The sequence below is a fragment of the Grus americana genome, chromosome 4 (assembly GCF_028858705.1).
Source record: "Grus americana isolate bGruAme1 chromosome 4, bGruAme1.mat, whole genome shotgun sequence".
NCBI lineage: Eukaryota > Metazoa > Chordata > Aves > Gruiformes > Gruidae > Grus > Grus americana.
Genome location: NC_072855.1, coordinates 18702701 through 18726039, shown reverse-complemented (window position 1 = coordinate 18726039; position 23339 = coordinate 18702701). Strand labels below are relative to the sequence as shown.

General features: G+C 39.1%; 2 protein-coding genes across 12 annotated transcripts in view; one reads left to right on the top strand and one right to left on the bottom strand.

Annotated features, from left to right (window-relative positions):
• KCNIP4 (potassium voltage-gated channel interacting protein 4) overlaps nt 1-23339 on the top strand; it is a 450983-nt gene that overhangs the window by 415788 nt on the left and 11856 nt on the right. For all 11 annotated transcript variants that reach the window (XM_054824802.1, XM_054824796.1, XM_054824798.1 and 8 more), the window contains 2 exons: nt 14874-14943; nt 20729-20799. In XM_054824802.1, the coding sequence (XP_054680777.1) occupies nt 14874-14943; nt 20729-20799 (141 nt within the window). The remainder of the gene's footprint in view (nt 1-14873; nt 14944-20728; nt 20800-23339) is intronic.
• Nucleotides 19441-23339, bottom strand: part of PACRGL (parkin coregulated like) — a 33640-nt gene continuing 29741 nt past the window's right edge. The window contains exons 9-10 of the transcript XR_008576977.1: nt 20173-20248; nt 19441-19460 (exon numbers count right to left, since the gene is read on the bottom strand). The gene's annotated coding sequence lies outside the window, so the exon portion shown is untranslated. The remainder of the gene's footprint in view (nt 19461-20172; nt 20249-23339) is intronic.

Below are 23339 nucleotides of genomic sequence, written 5' to 3'. Positions count from 1 at the left end.
ATATTGATCTGTTTGCCTTTTTACCATTGCACACCTTTGAAAGCAACAAAGAACTACCACTCTGAAAAATACTGAAATACATGAGTTAGGACACACTTTCAGGCTGTGTCTTTCATGCAGACATGTGTCGCAGGAATGTAAAACTCAGAGCGTTCTTACTTCATGATTAAAATGAAAATTTGATTTGGTGTCAATACTTAGTATCAACATCCAGTTGACTGACAAACACAAAAAAAATCAGATCATCATTTTACATAGAGTATAAGGGGGTGGGTTTCGCCCCTGACACACTGAGGTTGCTTCAGAAATACCTTGTGCTAAATTCAGGCTTTCTCATTTTCAGATATGGCTATGAGATATTAGTAATCATGATGGCCCCAGTCTGCTCACCTTCAGCAGAAGGTTGCTTGCACAGTTTCCTCCTCAGTGAGTCTTCCACTCTTTAAGGGTACAAGGAGCTTCTAGGGAAAACCAAAGCACCAACTGAGCTTCTAAATTCCAGCTCCCTCATGTAAGAAAAACAAGATAAAGGCCTCCGTGGTTTTAAAGTAGGGAATTGACCTATGCTCAAATATTGCTGTTAGGAACTGGTGATGTCCTTCATTCTGCTCAAGTGACTCACGTGAGCGGGTCTAAGGCTGTGCGCCTGAGTGACCAGCACTTGCCAGCAAGGACCTGTTCTCCTGCTCCAACCTAAGGTTTCAGTCAATTTGAAAGGGCGTGATCAAAAGCGCTCACACAGGAGCGTGTGAAAGGCAAGTCAGAGAAGCAGTGCTGCCTAAATACAGCTTCTCCCAAGAGGCTGAGTACCTTGTCTTTGCCAAAGTGTTTACAGCAAACTGCACCACTCAGTATTTGAAGCATGGGTTCTGCTACATTTAATTTAATTATAGCTCCCGCCTATTTGTGAAGTCAGGATTGTAAAATGCCCTCCTGTAGTGACAAGCAAGTGCAGAAACACTAAGCACCTTTCAGATGCCAGGGACTCATCCATAAAGTTTGGTGTGTCAGACTTTGGGATAAGCTTTTAAGTTGAAATTTTTAGTCATGTTGTTTACTGTTGTTTTACTGCCAGTGCTAATAATAGGAAACTAAAAATTACACTAGTTAGTGGGCATTGCTAAACAAAGAGCGGTGCTGATTAAAAGCGTTGCTGGCACCTCGCCCGTTGCATCGTGGAAGCAGCCAAAGTGTTGATTGTTATTTACTGTGTGAAGCCACACATGCTGGATGAGAGCCAGTTCCTTTATTTTGGCTCGTTTTCCTCTGAAACTGCCACAGTAAGTAGGGGTGGCAAGAGGCTTTTGTTCGTTAGAGCACCTTTCAGTGGGAGGCTCAAAATCTTGTACATCTTTGCTGTGCCATTGGGAAGCATTATCGTAACTCTTCTACAGGTGGCTAAATAGAAGCAAGAAGTTTTGTGTTTTTCCTGATGAGACAAGGCTTGAAAGGAGTTCTTGCATGTATTTCACCAACGGATGTCAATGGAGACTGATGCTATCAAATCCGCTGACTTCTACAACATTCCTAGAAATGTAGACTGTGGCCACTGAGCTATAAAAAGAGTCTACAGCTTCTGTGATAGAAATGGTAGTGCAACAACCTGAGGAGTTCTTCCTGTGAGCCTGTAGCTGAAGTAATTCTGCTGCGCTTTAGATCGGGGAGGAAAGATCGAAAGGAAGGATGTCCCTTTAGACCCAGTGATCAGGGCACTCCATTTGGGGATGCCTCCTGTGTTCTAGGTCCTCTGTCAAAAACTGCTTATGCTTTACACCTGTAACCATAAATAGGCAAATTCATAGGAAGGCTTTAGAGTAGGTACTGGGACAAAAGACTGTCTGAGATAACCATCCCTAACCATTTCAGAAAAAAAACCCTTCCTTTTGTATTACTCCCTGTTTCTTTCATCCCATACAGCTTCTACAAACAACAGAGAAAATATTTCTTCACCTCCATTACTAACTCCAGAGGCTCATAAGTATATTCAAGTATACAAGACTAGAGTGTGTTGTTTTATGTTCTGATCTATAAGGCTTAATACTGCAATAACTGAAAACAATAGCAAGCTGGTTTAGGAAGAAATTTCAGCCCTCTTGAAATCATCAAATAAGTCTGATCTGAAGTATACCTTTGGTCAATGTATTTAATCATTCATCTCTGGCTACAGCATCTTTCCATATGATTGCACAAAACTTATTTTTTTAAAATGTAAACCAAGAACTGTTTCAATAAAGACAAGGTGCTGTGGAAGCTTTTTTTTTTATAGCCCAGTCCTGAGAAAACCAAGATGAGAAACCTAATCAGAAAAAAACCCTCAAGAACGAATTCAGTTTCGATAGACAGGAGGTTAAATTAATAGCTGTCCCTTTCCTGATAACACGAAAAGTAGAAGTGATAATTGAAATTAAAAACACCAATGGTTTTCAATGTAATTGAATTGAACACAGGTTATTCATTAGAGAAAGTAAGTGAAAATCCATCAAGCTAGAGGTAGGTCATTATAAACATAGTCATATACATAAGGTGTATTGTTGTACGTAGTGGGGATAATATCCCACAGATGAATATTAATTCTGGCCTTAGAATTAAATTTTTCATAAGAGTAATTTCAAGCAGTGTAATAAATAAAAATTTTTAAAAAACCACACCAGCTTGTATTTTGGACTTTCAAAATTTCTAGTCTCTGGGTATCTCTATGTGTCTTACACATATTAATATACTGGGTTTTTCAATTCTCCTAAGAAGTAGGAAAGGCTTCACTAATGTACTAATTAATCTTCATTTCACTCCAGGAAGCTTTTTTAGAACAAAAATTATATTAAATTCTTTCAGCTATAACTGTGTTTTAAGTACACTTTGTCCTACACTTTGTACGTGTTCTACTTTAAATAGACATAGCATAATTATGGAGCATGAATTATGCTCAAACAGGGGAAAAATCCTGATTGAGTCCATTTCTGGTTTTTCTGGTATGCCCAGATCTACATTAGCTTGGAAGTTCTTTGTTTATCAGTACGGTATTAATAATTCATTAATTAAAATAAATAGAGAGAATAATTCAAAAATGTTAGGAAAGTTAGCAAAAGATTTCAATTATTTAAGGGAATATGAAAATTGATTTGAGTAAAAAATTCATGTTTCTGAGTTGCTTGAGGAATTACCTTCTCTCTCTGAGAAAATTAACTGATGTTCTATTCTTGGGTAAGCGGCATGAAGAAGAATGCAGGTCTATTTGTTGGCTGGAGTAGCTGGTAACCTGGCCACTAAACTTTTATAGAAGGATGTAAAACTGGAGGGGGCTCCTCTTTCTAGCAGAAGGAAAGAAATGACACCTCCTTATTCATACTAAGTGTGTTTTATGTGTTTGATGTTATGATGTGGATTTCCCGTAAGTCTCATGTCTGTGATTTCCTCTGCATGGATCACCCCCAGAACAAACACATTTCCTTTGAGCCTGTTTGATTGCTGCCACTGATGACCAAGCATCCAACACACACGTGTTCAAAACTTTCTTTTGCCCATCTCTTCCACTGCTCATCTTCCCATCTCTGCACATTTCTTGGTAATTAACAGCTGCTCCTTCAACAGCTTTTCAGAAGAAAGGCAGGTAAGGTCTGGACTTGTTCCATTATACCATAGGCCTGGCCAGACCTCAAAATGATAGGTGTAAAGATAGAATAAAACCAACTCTCATGCTGTGTGAGGAGTTTAAGACACCATCCTGCCAATCATCCTCCCAGTCCTTTGACAAACTGGCTTTTATAGTAGGCAATCAGCAAAGCTCAACAGAAACACAGAGGTGGGGGAATAATATAATTTCCTGATCAAAAGAACCAAAGCAGGTATCTCTTCTATAGTCATTGCAATTATCTCATACATGCACTGATTTACTGAAAAATTCCTCAAAGCTCCCGTTTGATGTGTTGAGGTGTTGAATGATAAATCTATACAAAGGAAATTAAATGTTTCTGTCATTCATCTAGTTTCAAAAAGAGGTGTTAAAAAGCAGGAGCCCAAATACTGACAATACAGCAGTCCAGAAGACGCCAGTTCAAAGAAGCTGTTCAGAGAATTGACTGTCTATAATAGATCACAAAGACATGTTGGGGTTTTTTTCTTTTAATCCGTAGGAGAAATAACACCTTGAAATTTTACCGACACCTAATGGACAATACTTTGTTTATAGTTCAATCTCTGTGAATTCATTGCCCTATTGGGGGGAATCTAACTATGGCAGGAAAATAGCTGCTCTCCTCTCCCCACATGTTCTTCTGTTATTGCTTCTTCTAGAATTATTTAGAGCAAAGGAAAACAAAAAAGAAAAACACAAATATGTTTGTGTGGGATTTTTTTTTAATCTGTATTAATGAGAAAAGAAAAAGATCTTTTGAACTATCTAACTATTCCCAGGTTAGTTTTCCCAGTCTTAATTTCTAGTGCTTTGTTCAGCTACATTTCAAATATTTGAACTGACAGGGTTTCTCTGAATTAGTTTTTTAAGGCTGCTTCATGGGCTAGTGCATCACATCTCTTTTAAGCCTATCTTTTGAGATATTTTTCAGACTGCATTTGCTTTTCCTTTAATGACATCAAAACCTTCTTTCCCCCAGAAACCTCATTTTGTTTGTACCATCTACTTTGAAGTCCCTCTAAAATAATTTCACTGTTATTAGCTGCTGCAGGTTTTTTTTCCCCGCTCTTGGTGTTTCTCCTATGTTGGCCAATAATGTGATCTGAACTCTGGCAATGCCACCCAACCCCTTTTCACAAAGATCACTTCTGATATATTTTCTGCTTTTTTGCAGAAAAAATCAGTGTCAAAACGAATCCTGTATTCTAAGAGTGCTTTGAGGACATGAAGTTAATCACACCAGCACTCACTTCAAAATAAGTAGGCAGTGAATTCTATTTCTGATTAATATATCAAAGACAAGATAGATTTATGTTTACTACAGAGAAATGAGTTACAAAATTACAAATGTTTTTGTTTGTTTGTTTAAAATAAATTACAAACTAACTTATTCTCAGCATGCAGCTCTAAGGTTGGTCAAAACTTGAGCTTAGCCCTACTGGTATTTGGTAAATAAATCTTTAATGCTGAGCGTATTACCAAGTAAAATCAACACAAAACTGATGAAATAATGTACTTGTCCTGGTTTCCGCTGGGATAGAGTTAATTTTCTTCCTAGCAGTGGGTATCGTGCTGTGTTTTGGATTTAGGATGAGAATAACGTTGATAACACACTGATGTTTTGGTTGTTGCTATGTAATGTTTACACCAAGTCAAGGACTTTTCAGCATCTCATACTGCCCTGCCAGTGAGGAGGCTGGGGGTGCACAAGAAGGTGGCCAGGACAGCTGACCACAACTGCCCAAAGGGATATTCTATACCCTGTGACATCATGCTTAGTATATAACTGGGGGGAAGCTGGCCAGGGGCTGGGACCATGGTTCAGGAACTAGCTGGGCATCAGTGGTCTGCAGGTGGAGAGCAGTTGTGCTGTACATCACTTGTTTCGTATATTATTATTACCATTGTCATCTTCTTTTTTGGTCATATTAAACTGCCTGTATCTCAACCCACAAGTTTTACCTTTTTTTTCCAATTCTTTCCCCCATCGCACTAGGGGCCGGGGAATGAGGAAACGACTGCCTGCCGGGTTAAACCATGACAGTACTGTATATTGAATTATACAAATGTATTGAATATAATAAATGAAATAAATAATTACATTTCTTAGGGGAAAATAGCAGGCCAGATTCAACAGCCTGAGAGAGAAGAAGCTGTTGTCATGCCCCGAGATCCAACCAGCAGTGAGGCTGAAGATGTATTACCAGTCGGCACGTGCATGTAGAGTACACGTATACATCACATATATACCTATATACATGGCTAGCCACACAGATCACAGACAGACACACAGAACAGTCACATGAACACCAGCAGCACATATGGCCTCATCCTGCTCCGCTCTGTAGCTGAGCAGGACGGAGGTCCACTAATGAGAATCTATACCTATACATGTGCACACATACGTACAGTGTGGATCCCTCCAGCAGCTGGGCTCAGACACTGGGCTCACATGTCCAGTAGCTGCTCCTGGATCCGTTTCCCCAGTTGCTGGCACCTGGGCGTGAGAGCCCCCGAGGCTGCAGCCCTGCTCCAGTTGCTGGTACAGACCGTCTCATGCACACACACAAAGTTGGCCTGGGCACCACTGGTCCCCAGTAGCCAACTCCCTCATGGTGATGCCCTTAGAGAATCACTAATCCCCAGCTCCCAGGTCATGTCACCTGCTCACCAGCTTATCCAGCTTGATCTTTGTTAGCACTCACTCATTTGCACACCCACACTTGCTCCTGTTGCTGCCCCAGGGAGGACACATGGGCCTTCCAACACATGCTGACCCCAGCTGCTGCACTCACACCCCTGTACACACCTGTGCACACACAGAATGGAGAGCCCTCACCCATGGAAGACTTGGAAAGGTGCTTAACAAGAAGACAGTATAGGCTGCCCTGGCCAGGCACAGGGCATGGCCAGCCAAGTGAACTGACCAGCTAAACATATACCAGGACTTTTTATCCCCCTAGCCCTCTATTTTCCCACACATGCTCCTCCCCAAATCACCTAAATCCCTCCCTTTCCCTACCTTTGGTTACCTGTTAAACATCCCATAATAAGTCCTGTGCAATCCCAGAATGCTCTTCCCCTGCATCCCATAATGCACATCCTGCCCTGAGGCAGCAACCCCCTTAGTCCAAGCGTTGACTCATCTTGATGGGTTTCACGCCCAAAGGCTGGTGCTGAGGATCTGCTGGGACAGCCCTGGGAGGGGCCAGGACAGCATGTCCCTTCCTTTCCACCCTTAATTTGGGTTCCCGCTTGCCTTTGTGTCCCTGTGCTCCTCTGGGCTTGTGGAGCTGGGCCTTTGATGGGCTGACGGCTCTTGGGATGACCTGGGACCAGCCGGGGCAGGGCATTAGTTGGTGTCCCCAGCCTGCCATTGTCTCTTTGTGCTCCTCTCTGGGTGGGCAGACAAGCTTTTACCACATAACCTAACAAAATTCAGCATACAGCCAGGAGCAGCACACTTATAAACAGTTTTATTAAGTATAAATAAAATATAAACAAGGTTAGACTAGAAGCGTATTAGCTTGTGTTTTTGTTTTCTACTCTGCTTGAAGTACATTCAGTGGTCTGCAGACACGACTAAATCATTTTATACCATGTCAGCTGGATATTAGCTAAATTTCAAAGCCATAAGGCACAGTAAAACTGTAAAAAGCCAATTCCTGCATTGGCCCTAGAGGAATAAGGTGCAGCAGCCATTGAATTCCCTTCTTCCTATATCTGCGGGCTATGAGATTTTTAGACAAATTTAGTGTCTAAACTTCTCCTAACCAACATTTTGCATGTGCAGGTCCACATCAGGACATTATCCACTACCACTAATTGTTTGTAATTAAATAAAACACCTAGTCGAAAGAAAACTACATCAATAGCATAGATACTTACTTATATCATCTTTGAATAGTTTTCTTTAATGTCCAAATAAGTAATTTTTCAATAATGCTTCTGCTTGCCAAATTAAGATCACCCCTTTCTTGTGGCCCGCAAGCACTGAAGCTGCTGAGGGCGCACTAGATTTTTCTGTTTGCCACGTGAATTTACCATCTCAATGTCAATATGATGCTATCACTTACGCTCCCTCACACTGGCAATCCTGAATGGCACCCGCTTTTTTTTCCAGAAACAGGGTTTTCTCTCTCTGCATACTTTTTCTAGCTTACACAACAGAAACAGCACAAGGCAAGATTTGACACAAAGTGAGAATGCAGAAGAATATTAGGGAAGATATTCTTTCGTGCTTGTCTCAGAATAGTGCTAGTTCTTAAAAGTGAGCTGGATTTTGGATCTATCTGATGATTCCTTCTTGGTTTGATCTGGGACTGTTGTGTCTAACAAATGGGTTAATACTTGGAGATAACCTGCTTAAAAGTTATCTGTGAAGGATTTTGAGATGGGGGATTCAGAGGAGGTTTGATAGACCTGTTCTTCCAAGAGCTAGGAAACAGACGCTGTGTGAAATAGGGCTTGGTGCCCTGCTGCGAGGGTGAAGAGAAAAGAGACGGGCAGGAGTAAGGCAGCAGCCAGAGGAACCGAGAGGGTCAGTGCGCGCGGGAGGGCTCTCCCTGCGGAGTGGAGGGAAATGACCGGGAACAAGATCCATCCTTCGGCAGAACCAAACGGCTCCAGAAGACTGGCGAATGTGGGAAAAAGAGCTTGGGCTACCCTGTGTTGGAGGCAAACGGGGATATTATGCTAAAGAGCAGGCACTCAGAGAAGGCATTTGAAACAAGTTATTGCAGATTTGCAGCTGTAGGAAGGAAAATTAAACACCTCAGAAACCTTGACGTGGAAATTTCCATCTCCATGCCATTGATGCTCTTTGGCTTTTATGTCACTTACAGTTGTTTTCTTTTTCCTGCCACTTTAACTTCACGCAGCATAACTTTACTACCCCTGCTCAGCCAATTATCCCGTCTAAACATGATATATGCATTTTTAATGAGCCAGAAGCTTATTCATAACAGCACTTAGAATCATATTCTTCATTTCAATAAACCCAAACCATTTTTTAATGTGATGCTGCTAGTTTGAGAGAACTTCTTCTGTTTGTCTTTAATCCTCCCACCATCACCCTTCTGCTTTTGTGACTACTTACCCTCCTGGCTGCAATCAGCCTACGGCTACAGGGCCGTTACCTGAACAGCAACACTGTTATCTAAAGGGTATTGGCAAAACATGTAAAGGCTACCGAGCACCAGAGATTTAGATTTAGGTTTTGGAAGTGGCAGCTGGTAAGATTTATGAGGCTAGTTCTTTTTGGATCTAGTGCCATATCTGTACAACGAATACCTGCGTAGCTCAGCTGCCGCAGTACACCACCACTGATCAACCCTCTTCTGGCAAAAGTCCGCAGGGTGGATGTTGTGTCGATAACAGTGTGCCAGCCTTTGTGCCAGGGCATGAAGGGGCCCTTTCAGAGTGAGATTTATCTGGTTTTCTCCTTCTTCCAAGGCATAGTGAGATTATGTTAGACATGTTTCACCAAAGTCCCTACCTTTTCCATCCTCGGAGGGACTGATTGTACCTTAGTTTCTTATGTGTGCTACTTTTGACACACATTTTGTTTTGGAGGAGGATCAAGATAAGGGTAATTTGTCAACTGAGTATCACTGGTCTTGTTCCAGATAATTTATATAGTGCTTAAATACTACAGCAAAAGAATTTTCAGATCATCTGAATTCTCTTGTGGTTAAATTTTCTGTAAGCCTAGAAAAAACACTGTACATGTCGGGTATAAACTTTACTGTTATAATACGTTAGCATAGCCACACTAAAAAAAATGCTCCTATCTGATAAAACGTTGACCAATGGTTTACTGATAATTTTGCTGAGTAATTTTACTACATAGCCACTCATGTCTTGCCATGGGAGACCAATATAAGTTAAATATACATCAATGTGCACTGATTAAATACTAAATACACGGGATTTTTTTTTTTTTTAAGAAAACTAGATGTTTAGTCCAAAACTGCTAATTGCATTTCTTAGTGGGAGAAATTAATTTGGTATTGCAACCCATGTGAATTGTATAATCATAATTTGGCTCAGTTTTCTGCAAATATGAAAGTCATAAGAAGGCCTACATTTTAATCACGTGCATCAGAACAAACGCTAGATGTAGCAAATTTAAATCAAGCTTAGGTACATGGCTTTGGAAGGAGGGAGTGCATAAAATTCAAAGGTAATTTTCATAAACCTTAAAACCTAAAACCCACGAGCTTCATAAGTTGTTGTCTGAAGTCTCTAACCCACACCATTCTGTCCTGATCAGTGTGTTCTTGTTCATAATGGCAAATTATCAAGGTCCACTTACCAAACAAAGCCTCTCATCTCGTCCCTTAGAAAAGCTCTGCCACATACACAGACAACTTTCCAAGGTTGTTCAGCAGCACAAATTTTCACTGAAGTTAAGGGCTGTCTCAAGCATCACCACACTTCAGGGTACCAAGAAGAGTGAAAAAGTTTTTCCTAGTGTCCAGTGTAAGCTCACCAACCTCAGGCTGTGGCCACTGAACTTTGCTAAATTGTCTGCCCCTGCTGACAGGGGTTTGGTTCCTTTATCTCCATTACTGCCCTTCAGGTGGGCTGCTATTAGCTTATGCCTTAGCAGTGACCTAGACTAAACAAGCCCAGTTCTCTCAGTCTCTCCTGGTTGGCCATGTGTTCATCATCATTTTGCCCACAGAGGTGGTGGAGTCACCATCCCTGGAAGTGTTTAAGAAACCATGTAGATGTGGCACTTCGGGACATGATTTAGTAGACATGGTGATGTTGGGTCAATGGTTGGACTTGATGACCTTAGAGGTCTTTTCCAACCTTAAGATTCTATGATTCTATCCCTAGTAGTCTTCATGGCCTTCTGCAGAACCTCTTCAGTTCTTCCATATCCTTGGGAGAGCCCCAAGACTGTGCTCCTTGTTGTCCCAAGTAGGGAGAGAGAATAACTTCCTCAGCCTGCTGGCCTTGGCTCATTAAGTGGTTTATCTAATTTGCAGTAAGAATTCTGTGTTGGCTCACACTCGACGTCCACTGTAACGCCACGACCTTTTCAGCAGTGCTACCATTCAGCCAGTCACTTCACAGCTGGTACTGGCACAAGGGATGATTTCTTCCCAGATGCAGAATGTTGCAATTCTTGTTGAGCTTCACGAGGAGTCTGTTGGCCCAGATTTCATTATTAATTTGGACTAGATTATGTTATTAAATCAAGGCTATTTTTTAAATTCTCATGCTGTTTTGATCAACGCCTATGTATAATAGGAACTGGACCGGGCTATGAAAAGCCACGGTAGGTTTAGGGTGTGGGATTTTTGGTAGAATTAGCGTTAAAGTGTACGCATGCTATTTCAAAATTACGTACATGTTCTTCCATTAAGTTTTGTATTTATCAAAAATTTACATTTTCAGTCACAATAGATGTACATGCAAAAAGAGAAAATATTGTCAGTCAGAGATAATTAAGTCAATGGACACGGACATATACCTAAAATGAAGCAGAACACACACTGACAACAGATAAAGCATGGGATGAAGAACCTGTCATGCAAAAGCCATAATTAAAATATATTTAAAATTGCCAAATTTACATTTAACCAAATCCATCATTAAAAAAAACCCAAACTTATTATACAGACCAGAGTCTGAGCTTTGAATTTACTTCTCCTTCAATCTCTTTCCTGCATTTCACTGCATCTCCTTTTTTGTGTCTTTTTGGGTTTGCCTCTTGTCCAAAAAGGGTGTTGATTAAGTAGTAAAGATGAATCCACCGATTGCAGTATTCTCAGAAATACTGAAAAAAAAAAAAAAAGACAGCTTAGACAGCATGAAGCTTGTAAATAATTTACAGGTTTTGGAGTGGTTCATAAGACCATGTGCTGGAGGTGTAATTTCCCAGCAGTAAAACTGCAGGCAAGAGAGATCATCAAAAGGCAGAATGATATTTATTATTCTCTGTCTCTTCTTTCTGTTGGTTTATCTTATTGTGTCTTTAAAGGAGAAAGGACTGGACTCAGGAAAAACAGTTCAAGATGAACTTTTCCTCCTTTTTATTCTCTGGGAGAAAAATATAATACATCATTAATGCAATTTTAAAAGACTGTCAAACAGAAATTTTCTGTAACAAAACAAATCATATACAGCTGGAGTGAAAAAGAATGTAAGAAATCATTTAAATAAGCCTCACATTTATCTTTCAAGCTATTTAATTATTTTACTTTCTTTTATAAGAGTTTAATGAAGGGTTAGAAAGATTTTTTTTAATTACAGTTCGTACAATGCAAGAAGTCAGCAATAACTTGACATAAAGCCACAGGGCATACTTAACAATTGCAATATTAAATCTCTTTCACTGAACTAGAGAAATCTCCTGATAAACACAATAAAGCCAGATTTATGAGTCAAGAAAAGAGCAGTCTTGGAGGTAAATGATGTTGGCTAAATATATATATTTAGATTATAATTATTTAAGAACAGAAGTGTTCACAGTCTTGTATAGTCTCAGAGGAAAGATCCAAGCAAAGAAAGAAAAGTTTCACCTAAATATTTCTGATAAGAGTAATTGGCCAGCATCACAGATTAATGAATGTCCTTAAGATACCATTACTACAGATCTCCAAGGATGGAAAATGTACGGTGTTACTGGCAATGCTGTGGTAAAGAGAAGAGGAAAATGCAGAGGATCAGCCTAGATAAACTCGAGAGGCCATTCCTGGCTCTACTAATAAGCAATTATGTGAAAGTAGGTTGCCTTTCCAAGCAACATTTCTTTCAAACAGTACGGTGAAACTGGAGTTCATTAAGTGACAGAAAAAAGTAATACCTTTAAATAAGGTATGTAGATCATGTATTTCTCTAAAAACAGGATGCTAACTTATTCTGAACTAACAGAGAATAAATCAGAAAATTTTTTGCAGAATACCTTTAATTGTCCTCTAATGTCATAACATTTAAATGCAGTCAGGAAATGGGAATCTTATTCTTCACAGCTTCAGACTAAGGACTGACACAGTTGGAGTTGCTGGCACTTCCTGTAAAAAATGGGAAAGCACTCTTTGCAAAATGAGCATATTTTGAATGCCTTTCTCATCCAGGGAAAAGGTAGAAAAATTGCTTTACATGTCAATAAGCCATAGAGTTAGATGACCTTAAATGCACATTTTGTCATTCATTATTTATTAAGATGCTCAGAAAAATAAAGAAAATGCAAAATCTGAGTTGTACAAATTCAATATACAGATTTTCTTTTTAGTTCACTCAAAATGTGCCTAGCTTTTTGCCTGAAAAGAAATTATATGCAGAGCAGAAAGACACCATGGCTTCTTTTTCTAAATTCTAAAATACTGCATTGTCCTTTCACACTCCCACCCATCTCAGAGAGGTTATTCTTCCTTGAGCAGGTCTGGGAATGATGTAGAGTATATACCAATGTATGCTTGGCAGAGGAACTTATGAAATACCTTTGTTACATTTCCCACATTGAACAACTATGTTATATCAGTGCGTATCTGAACGCTTCACTGATGTTTTCTTTATTGTACTTTGAATACAAGTAAAAATTCTGCTGCTTTGCATGCATTTATACAACTCCACAAGGCTTCACATAAAAAGACAAGCAGTGTAGTAAACGTGTTGGGGACGACGACAGAGATGCTAGACTGTCTGACTACAGTCTTTTGGGGAAGCTGGTAAAGCAGAGAGAGATGTTTTAGAATGCCCTCGCACCCAAATACATGACAGGCAGGGAGATGCTGCCTTAATTAGCAGACTGCTCCTTACCTGACGAAGGGTAGAGACGCTAGATTCATTTCACTGTTCCCCCCATTCCCCAAAGGCTTCGGTTTGAAAGGCAGCGTGGCCCAGCAGTCAGTGTATATCTGGGCTTACAGAGACCTGAGCTCTAATTCTGCCTCCATCGGTGACAGCCTCTGTGACCAGGAACAAATAATTTCGTACGTCTCTCTCCATGGCCAGTCTTTGTCTGTTCTGATCAAACAGAATTGTTTCTTACTATGTGTTTGCACACGCTTAGTTATGGTGAAGAGCTGATTTTGGCTGAGGGTAAGTGACATAAATCAGAATAATCCTAGATCTACAGATCTGACGTGTTTTTCAGGCGGTGCGTTTATCTCTCAATTAGCGAGATTACACTATTTGTTTCTTAGCAGACACTGTCAGAACTATGAATATCTCAGTGTTCTTTATTTGATCTAAAAGAAATATCCTTTGGTCTCACAGGAAAAGCTGTTATTACACTGGTAAAAGATGTTATAGTGTTCTTTACCTTAATTTAAAGCTATTTCCTTTCCCCAGTTTAGGACTATGAGCACATAAGCTTGAACTGTCAGTCCCAATAGCATAGCAATGGACAAAAATAAATGTATGAACCTTAACACTTAATTTGTTTTTTCTTACTTAGCTTTGTTTTGAGAAATACTTTCTTTTTAAAGAACTTGCCAGCTTCACCCTCTGTGTTAAAGAAGGAATTGAGGCCAAAATAAATTAGGTTGCCCAAAATCATCTACTCAGTCTGGCAAACTCAGGACTAGAAGACGGCTGTCTGGTCTTGGATGTTTATGCATGACTTCGTAAACAATACAGTATCCTTCTGTTTTTCCTTCTTCTTTGCCCAAGTCATTTCTGTAAAGTCACCGCTCTAATCCTCTTTTTCTTCTCCTTCATTTCCTTTCATTTTCTCTGTAATCACCCTGCTCTGACACTTTCTGCCTATTCTTTCTTACATATCTCAGTTTGTGAAAAAGATGTAAAGAGATAGAAGGATCTGCAAGGTTTGAACAAGATCTTCTGTGGTAGAACCTTTTGAATTCATTGAATGTAACTCTTCAGGGAGAACATGACTGCATGTTCTAATAGCACTACCTAACTGCAAATGCAGTTTACGTTCCTGCTTGGTCAAGTGCTGCTTGCAGCCACGGGAGCAACCACCCATGGCCCACAGCGACACCGACTGCTCCACGCGCTGTGGCAGAGTGGTTGCTGCTCACGTCTGTCAGCCAGATCTCAATACTGAAGTGGAGATACATGGCACAGGAGAAATTTTTGTCCCATGGGAACTCTTCAGGAAGATAATTTGAAGTGATACGCATATAATGCATTAATACTTGGTTGAAAATGTAAAATCAGACTCTCAGAATCACATACATGTTCTGTGCAGTCTCATGAACACATAATTTGACTCAGCTGGGTTGGATGGTATTCATTTCTTGTCTTTCACTTTTTTCAGGAATGCCCCAGTGGTGTTGTCAATGAAGAAACCTTTAAAGAGATTTACTCTCAGTTCTTTCCACAGGGAGGTGAGTACTTGTAGACGCAGTTAGTACTGCAGTGTACAGAGAGTTCTGGTTGTTAGGTTCTAAGTCTGATAAAAGAGCCTGTAGCTCAGTTTAACAAGATTGTTGTCTCGAGCTCTGTCTGAACCCATGGGGTACTTACGTGATGGCCGGACACATTTTAATGTATGTATTTCTGAATGAAATGCGACGATATCTACAAGAAGTCAGTATCCTGTTATGATGTTACCACCTGTGTTTGGGTATCTCTGAAAACCAGGTTTCTCTGGATAGATTATTTCCTTTCCAACTTTCTGCACAGTCTTCCCCATCCTCTTTTATGCCACAAAACCTTTCACAGGAGGCATGAAAACTGTAGGAGGCACTACAGGTACCCTCTAATACCCATGGCAGAGCTCCCTTGACTTCTGTGGGGTTTCTCTACTTAAATGAGGGCTTTTTTGCTAGCCTTAATTTCAATTGAGAGGTTTCATTAATTTCTTTATCTTCATCATCTTTTAGTGCAATGAAGGTAACATAAAAATGTATAACAATTTTTTGCCTTGAACCTTGGATTTTCTTTTAGTTTGAATTGTTTTCCTCTTGCTTTTACCATTCATTCCTCCCTCTTCATATTCTCCTACCGCTCTTCAATCCTGCCTCTTCATCTTCTCCCACAGCTCTTGAGATTTGCATGTTTCCCTGGAACTGTTCATAGCTCTTTTTTTCACTTGTATTTAAAAAAAACAAAAAACAAAAAACAACAAAACAACAAAACAACAAAACCCACCACACTTAATTGGTAGGAATAAAACATCTCCCAATTAGTTTTATTTTGAATGAATATCAAGAAGGCAAAGAGCAGCATTCAGTGTGGATTACCATCACTGAAATCCTCAATAAGTAGGCACACTCAATAGGGAAGAACAAAAGGCTAAAAGAGTTGACCTGCCTACTGATTATATCTAAGCTTTTAAACCAGGCTAACAATTACAATTTCAGATATTATATTTTTTAGTTACCCTTGCTAGTGAAAATAATTCTCTGCATGTGATTTACTACACCTTTACTACACTTAATTAAAAAAATAATTATATTTCCTATTGTTACACTCAAAATTGTTTATGGGCAAAGAGAAAGCATACTTTTTCCGAGAGTAAAGCTAAAGTGTATTGTGAGAATAAATGTAGTCTTAAAAGCCTAATCTTTATTAGTTCAGACCTAATTGTTACAGAAAGGAAAGAATATTAATGTAGTTAAAATTGATACTCAATTCCTAGTTTCTATGCCTTTCCCTAGTGCTGATCTCACCTTTCTGCTGCTCCTCTGGGCTTTAGGGTAGTGGCATCATTTGGGGGAAGGAGGTGGGGACTGCAGCGGACCGTTGGCATCTGGAGTCCTTCCCCAGGAGGAATAGGATGGTCATGTTAGTGCTTTCTTCTTCCTCGCTCTGGGATTCACCTGGGGTCATTTCTACACCTTTGCTAACACATTTTTACACTTTTCTTTTTGTCCATTGATTTGCAGCTCCACATTACACCCAAATCTATTGTAGGTGGTGGCTTTTACATGTGTTAGATACTATTTCTTTGTTCTCCTTGCTACCCCTAAAACCAGTTTTGTCCAGCTCCACACCTGCATTTCTTTAGCCGACCACGGGTGAGTCGTTTACAGCTGTGGGGTCCCCAGTGCCCTCTCATCCCACAGCTGCTCTTCTCTGCGCTGCATCCCGTCCCTCCACTGCTCAAATCCTCTGCTGGCACACGAGGCAAAAAGTTTCTCTCTCCACTGCATCATTCTGTTAGAGTCATAAATACCTACTTCTACACAGAAAAACTGTCCGTTTCTGCTACCTTGCTACCTGTAAAAAGCTATAGTTGCACCACAAAAGAAAAACCAATCACCTTTAGAAACCTGATCAGTTTGAGAGACTGCTGTGACAGCTAAACCCCAGGAAACAAAGCTGCAAGCTGACAAGCCTCCATCCTGGGGCACGCTCCATATAAAATTTATGGCTTCTTAGTAGCAATTGCAATATTGCGTTACAGAGACACATGGTTACACTATTCACTGCAATTTCAACAATGCCATTACTCTGTCTGCAACAAGGGAGCTACACTTTTCTGAAAAAAATATGCTTTTTCTTCTTGCTTCATTTAACTTTAGTAAAATGCAGTTAAAATTAGATTTTTAGCAAGGTAGAAAAGTATCGAATCCAGATAATTCACTCGTCAGTAACAGATGTTGTTGTGTACTAGTAATAGCTTTTTTAGCTTTCTTAACAAAGCTGTTTCAGAGATCTCAGTGACGAGCACTGCGAAGCGATCATCAAAAGCTATTCCCTTCCTCTCCCCATCCTTCATGGCCTCCACGCGATGGCGTGCAGCCTAAGCAGTACATACAGACAGCACAAGCAAATGTGAAAGCCTTATGTAGTATTCCTCAAAATTTCAGGAAAAATATTCAGTGGAAACAGAAGAAGAGCTGAATCTCCTTGGAAGAGTAACAGCTCACATCAGTAATCCTTTAATTTCTGTGGGCCCACTGAGACTTGAACTGCTTTGCGTAGGGTTTGTGCTGGTTTGTTGGTGTCTGTGTTGACTTTCGCCATTTTCTGAGAGGTATGGGAGCCAAAGTCTAGTCTTTGTTCCTCACATTAGCCAAGATATCTTCAAAGCCCAATTAGCTGTTGTATTTGCATATCCCTGCATGCTAACAACGGGGTGAGATCATCATATTTAACTGTCCACTTAAGCAGCCAGATTGCATACTTAAATCTTTGAATGCATTGCCAAAATATTGCGTGCAGCTGAGGCCTTCCAATTTCAGTCGCCCTTAAAATATTGTTTTTATGTATGTCTGAATATTAAAGAGGAAAAAAGAAGTTTGAAAGTTGTCGCTGTGTTAAAGCGTTTGTTGTACATGTAGATCCATGCCCCAATTGTCTATGTAATGCAAAACCAAATACAACACAATGGATCATTATAACAACTCAGATCTGAGCAAAGAGAATGATGTTGTGTAAGATTTAAAGCTTCAGGGCGTGCAAGCAATCACCAAAAAGTCATTTTCCAATGTCATCCAGCAAGTCATTCCACCAAGTGACTTTCAAGACTATGCAGGATAAGGGATAGGAGGAGTAGAAAGAGGAAAAGGGAGCCACACTAAGAGTAACAAAGGAGATGACGCAGAACTGCGGTAAAGTCGCTGCATTTTAAAAGGCAGAAGTAGCTTTGTAAAAAGCTTTCCATGCCAGAAAGGCACTCCAGTACCTTCTTTTTAGAAATACAGGTGAATGAATAGGCTCCCTGCGTTCATGCAGTGGATCGCCTGAAATATAACTTGTGATTTGTTCTTCAGCCAGGCAGGTTGTAGATAAGAATCCAGACACTGAATAATTATTACGCTCCTCCTCAGTTATGAACAGAACAGATTATGTTCATGGTGTGATAAGACGTATTCTCGGATGTCTAATGACTACCATTTTTTGTCTCTGATGTTTAAAATGCTTTAATGGTGTATTTCAAAGGAATTCTGATTTAATATCTGTTCCTGTCAAAATATCAATTTAGCCTACTGGTTATGATATTAGATCCCTGAAAATAAAACATATTTTATTTTAAAAGTTAAGCTGCTGTCTAACATGATTAATGTTCAGATTTAAGGGAGCAGGGGGAAATCACATTAAGTAGCTCTAGTTAAAAGGCTGGTATACCTCATCCTGCAGTGTTTTGGAAGGCAAAACTTCAGACCACAATTGCCTGAACAAACAACTCTGAAAAAGACCTCTGAATTTTTTTTTTTTTTTTCAGAAAGGGTTACTAGAAAGAAAAGATTCTTCAACTAGAGATTTTTTTTAATATACCATCATACAAAAAGAGTAGTATATTGTGTCATGTATGGGCAACAAACAATAAAACCCCTTTGTGTTAACTTTTGTGTTTCTGTAAATCTGCAGAAAATAATTAGGAATATTTCACATGTTCCTAAGAAATGAATGCCAAGAGAATGGGAAGCTATTTAAAATTCAGTTTACAGTACTTATACCTCTATAATATGTTGGTTTTTTCCCCTGAAGGTAGTTTGCATAGTATATTCTGTTGCACAACAGAAGTCTCAGTAGATTCTAGAAAACATGACTATTAAAATCCTAAATGTAAACTGAAGTCAACAAATTTACTTTTTTTCAGTTAAAGTGGGAATTTATCTGCTAGGCCATGCTCAAGCAATTACACTGATGACTGGATACATGGACAAATGAATGTCTCAAGAGTGGTGTTTGTTGTTTTCTTTAATTCTCTGAAAAAGCATTAGCAGACGCAGGGTTTAAAGGTTGCAGAGTTTTTTCTTGTTACAATTATTTCACGTCATATGAAATTAACATATTGAAGTAAGACCAGAGACTTCACTTACTAATATCAGATCTGAATCCATGAAGTACAGTTTTGAGCTTAGGTACATATTGTTCCTTGGGGTCAAGGTGACGTTTCAAGTGAGTGACCCAAGACTATCACTCAGTTAATTCAAAACAATATTCTGGGCTGTGACAAATAAAGGTTTTCAGGATTAATATGACAGGTAAAATGGTTTAGTGCCAAGAAATCAGAAAAAGGCGTCTTAGCACTGAGGAGATTTTTCCATGATAGAGGGGGGGTTTGTCCTGCAAGGGCGACACAGATTTCATATCACTTCTCACTTTACTAAAAGTTTGTGAGGTCAGTGTCAAGTTACCTAAAATTAATGTAAGTACATGAAGTAGAAAGAGCAAAGCAATGAGTATTGAAAGTAAACGCCACCTCAGCCTACATTAGTTCGCATTGTTTTGAGAGAGGGAAAAAGACGCTGAGGAAAGCTGACTTCCCACAACCCCAGCAGCTTCTACCTCACATCAACGGGGTGGTCTCTGGAGAAGATTTCTCTTTGCAATATATTACTCTGGAGCAGGTTGGGCCTCCTGGAAGGTATTCAGTGGAAATGGAAAGATAGATCTTTACAAAAACTTAGAGGCTTGACAGATATATATTGGATGCCGTATTGTGTTTCCAAAATAGTCGATATGCACTGCTCGGGAGGCTTGAAAAGTATACAAATAATTAGTGAAGAGGTGGTCTTCAGAGTCTTATTGACCACTTCTGTTAGTGACAGCCAGTTTCGCCAAGGTTTTTAAGCTCCTAGCCCTCATATGATGTTCGTGGGAACTAAGCAGCGAACCGGCTTTAAGCATCTGCTTCTCCAGACAGGATTTTCTCTCACCTGTGGGTGACCGTATGACCCAGGTGCAGCAGCGGCTTTCTGACACGATCACCTTCAACCTGGGTAACAGGTCCATCTGCAGAGTAAAAACGATACGCCAGATGCACAGATGTTAGTGTCTGCTTCCCTCATTTAAAGTGAACAAATGAACACATTTTTCTTCTTTAACATGTGAGACAGATCCCCCATCCCGGTCATTTAACTGATAAAGTAGCATTCCCATTAACACAGCTGGTTTCAGTGGACAATAACATGACTTCTTTGCTATCAGTTCAGGTATCAGTGATTAGTAGAAAGGGGAATGAAAATGAATAAAGATATTCTAGTCCAGAATTTTAGATTTTCTAATTGTAATGGTGTAGCTACCCACATACTTGCACTTAAAATTTCTCCCTCCTTGCCTGCCAAAACAGAAGTTTAAACTGACTTGAAAATTTAGGTTTGGTCTCAAATTTTGATATCAAAATATATATTGGTATCAATTTTTTTCATGGAATGAAATTAAATGAAATAAGATGTGCTTACTATGAATTATTTTTACTGTTTTAAATTGTAGATTCCACAACTTATGCACATTTTCTGTTTAATGCATTTGACACTGATCACAATGGATCTGTAAGTTTTGAGGTAAGTGATGGTGTTACTTCTTTCTCTGCAATTTAATATTTTCCCATTCCTTTTAATTAAGTTTAGTTTGGTGGCTTTTATTATATGGCTCACGTCATGAAAAATTTAGCTTATGTGACTCAAGTTTCAAGTTTTTCCAATGTATTAACAAAAGTCATTATTATTATTATTATTATTATTTTACAATTGTATATGCCAAAATGGTAACTCAGACTGTGCTGCTATGTAATATTTTTATAAATCTGTTCATTTAAAAGGTAACCCAATTTATATGCAAGTTACATAAAATAATCCTTATCTTCCTCCCTGCCTCTGCAAGGTAAGGACTCTGAACTACAACTAATGTTATGGGGATGACTCAGCCGAAATAAGATTGCTCACACACTCTATTAGTTTCCAGGAGAAGGCTCTACAAAAAAAGGCTTTAAAGTAAATGTATTTAAAAGCACAAGAGTTTGAAATTAATTCTTCCTCCATTTAACTGCCTAATCTGTTTTCAATGTTCTACCTTTCCCTGCTAAGGCCAATGTCATCACCTGCAAAGGCTGACGTCATCAATGCAATAACACGGTAAAAAGACAACTCTCTGCAATAGTTTAGATGAAAACAGGGTGTACAAAATACTGTGAAGGAGCCATTATTTTAAGCTATAGTAGAAAAAAAAAATCTCCATTTTCAAAAGGATATTTTTGCTTTGGTGGTTTTTTTTTTTTTGTTTCTAATGGACGAAGGATATCCTTACAACTTGAGACTGGATTGTGATAAATACACCCACTTTGAATTTCTTTCAAGGTCCTATACATGTTTTTATGATTTACTTGAGTGAATGATGTTGGCAGGCCTGACAGAATTTTTTTCAAGCATTTTCAATGCTTTATTATTCACGTAATATGGAAGGAGAAGCCTCGCCAAGCAGGTGCGCTGCGATCAGAAATCTATACCTCAACTGGGACTATAACCAGATCATTTTGTGGGGAATTATGTGCATTTACTTTAAAAAAACCCATGAACCTCATCTACCTTTTTCCAAGCAGCTGAAATCAATGGGCTCCGTGTGAAACTAGAAGCAGGAACGGAGGTTTTACTCACATTTTCTGTACATAGGCTAATTCTACAAGGAATCCTTCTGGTCAAATCAGCAACAACAGAGGCAATGAGAAAAAACATTTTAACATCAATATTTGAGAAGTATTTCATTTGTTACCATTAAGAATAATGAGAACAAAAGAAGCTTTTGTATCTTTCCTGGATGATTTGTTGATATTTGTATCTTAGAAAGCTTTAAAAAATGCAGTAGATATGAAGCCCTTTTTAAGGGATTTGAATATCACAAAGTGCAAGTCTGTGTACAAAAAAAGGCTTTGGAATAAAATAAATCAGGAAAATCAAAGAAGCAGTGTTTTTTTCATTGCCAAAACAGACATTTCCAGCTTACTTTTGTTCAATACTGACTCAGACAGAGCAATCAAGACTTTGATATTATGTGCACTAATTGTGAATCCAGCACGTCTGCTGCTGTCAAAAGACTCTCACTTCTGTGTCCTTGTACCATGTAGCAACATGCTTACAAACTGTACGATAGCCATTCTGAAAGCATCCTCCTTATGTTAAAAATGTTTAGGTTTTTTCCTGATCATGTGAAAGTAGCTGCAAAATGTGAAAGTAGATATTGTGAAATGTGAAAAATACAATCATGTCATTTTTTTCTTGCTCCTTTTTATCCTAGGTGCTGCTGTGCCATATTATTTCTATACCAATCTGTACTGTAGGTTTCTCATTTTCATTAGGGAAAAAACCCAAAACGCAGCACAAAAGGTGGAAAAAAGGGGGTGATTTAAAAATTCGGAGCATAAATAATCATTTATCCCAATTTACATTCTATATGAAAGTGTAAGATTAAATACAATTTAATATAATGACCTATGATGAAAAAGACTCTTCAGCTCTCTTCTATGTTAAAAGGTTATGAAAATCTGAAATGGTACTGAAAGAATATAGGTGAAAATGATATTTTTTGTGTTGCACTCTCCTTTTTCTAATGAAGCAGGAGTTGTGGGGAAGAAGAAAGAGATAATGTGTTCTAGCTTTTTGCTCTTTTTTTCCTCAAATTTTCAACCATCAACAATGAAGTGTTAGACTTCAGCACAACTTAAACACCCAACTTCGTTGGATGAGATTGCTTGGTGAGACTGCCATGTCCTTAGAGTTATGTCCTCCCTAAATCTGTGTACTCTCCGATAGGAATCAGGCTCTCCAACTGAACCATTTTATGAAGCATAAAAGCACACTCATGACACTAGCTGCTTGAACCTCTCTCTCCTTATTTCATGATTGCATCAATTTTGAGACTAACTTATTTCATCAGTCATGCCAACTAGTTTTGCTTTAATATGAGGGACAAACAGAGTTTCAGAAAACCTAGTGACCCAGCTATCGAAGGGCTCTTTTGGCATATTGGTGAACTGAAGTTCTTTATTCCAGCAAAGACAGATGTGAGAGCAAGGTTTCCACTTGCTGCATCAATGTTGTAACTGAACCAA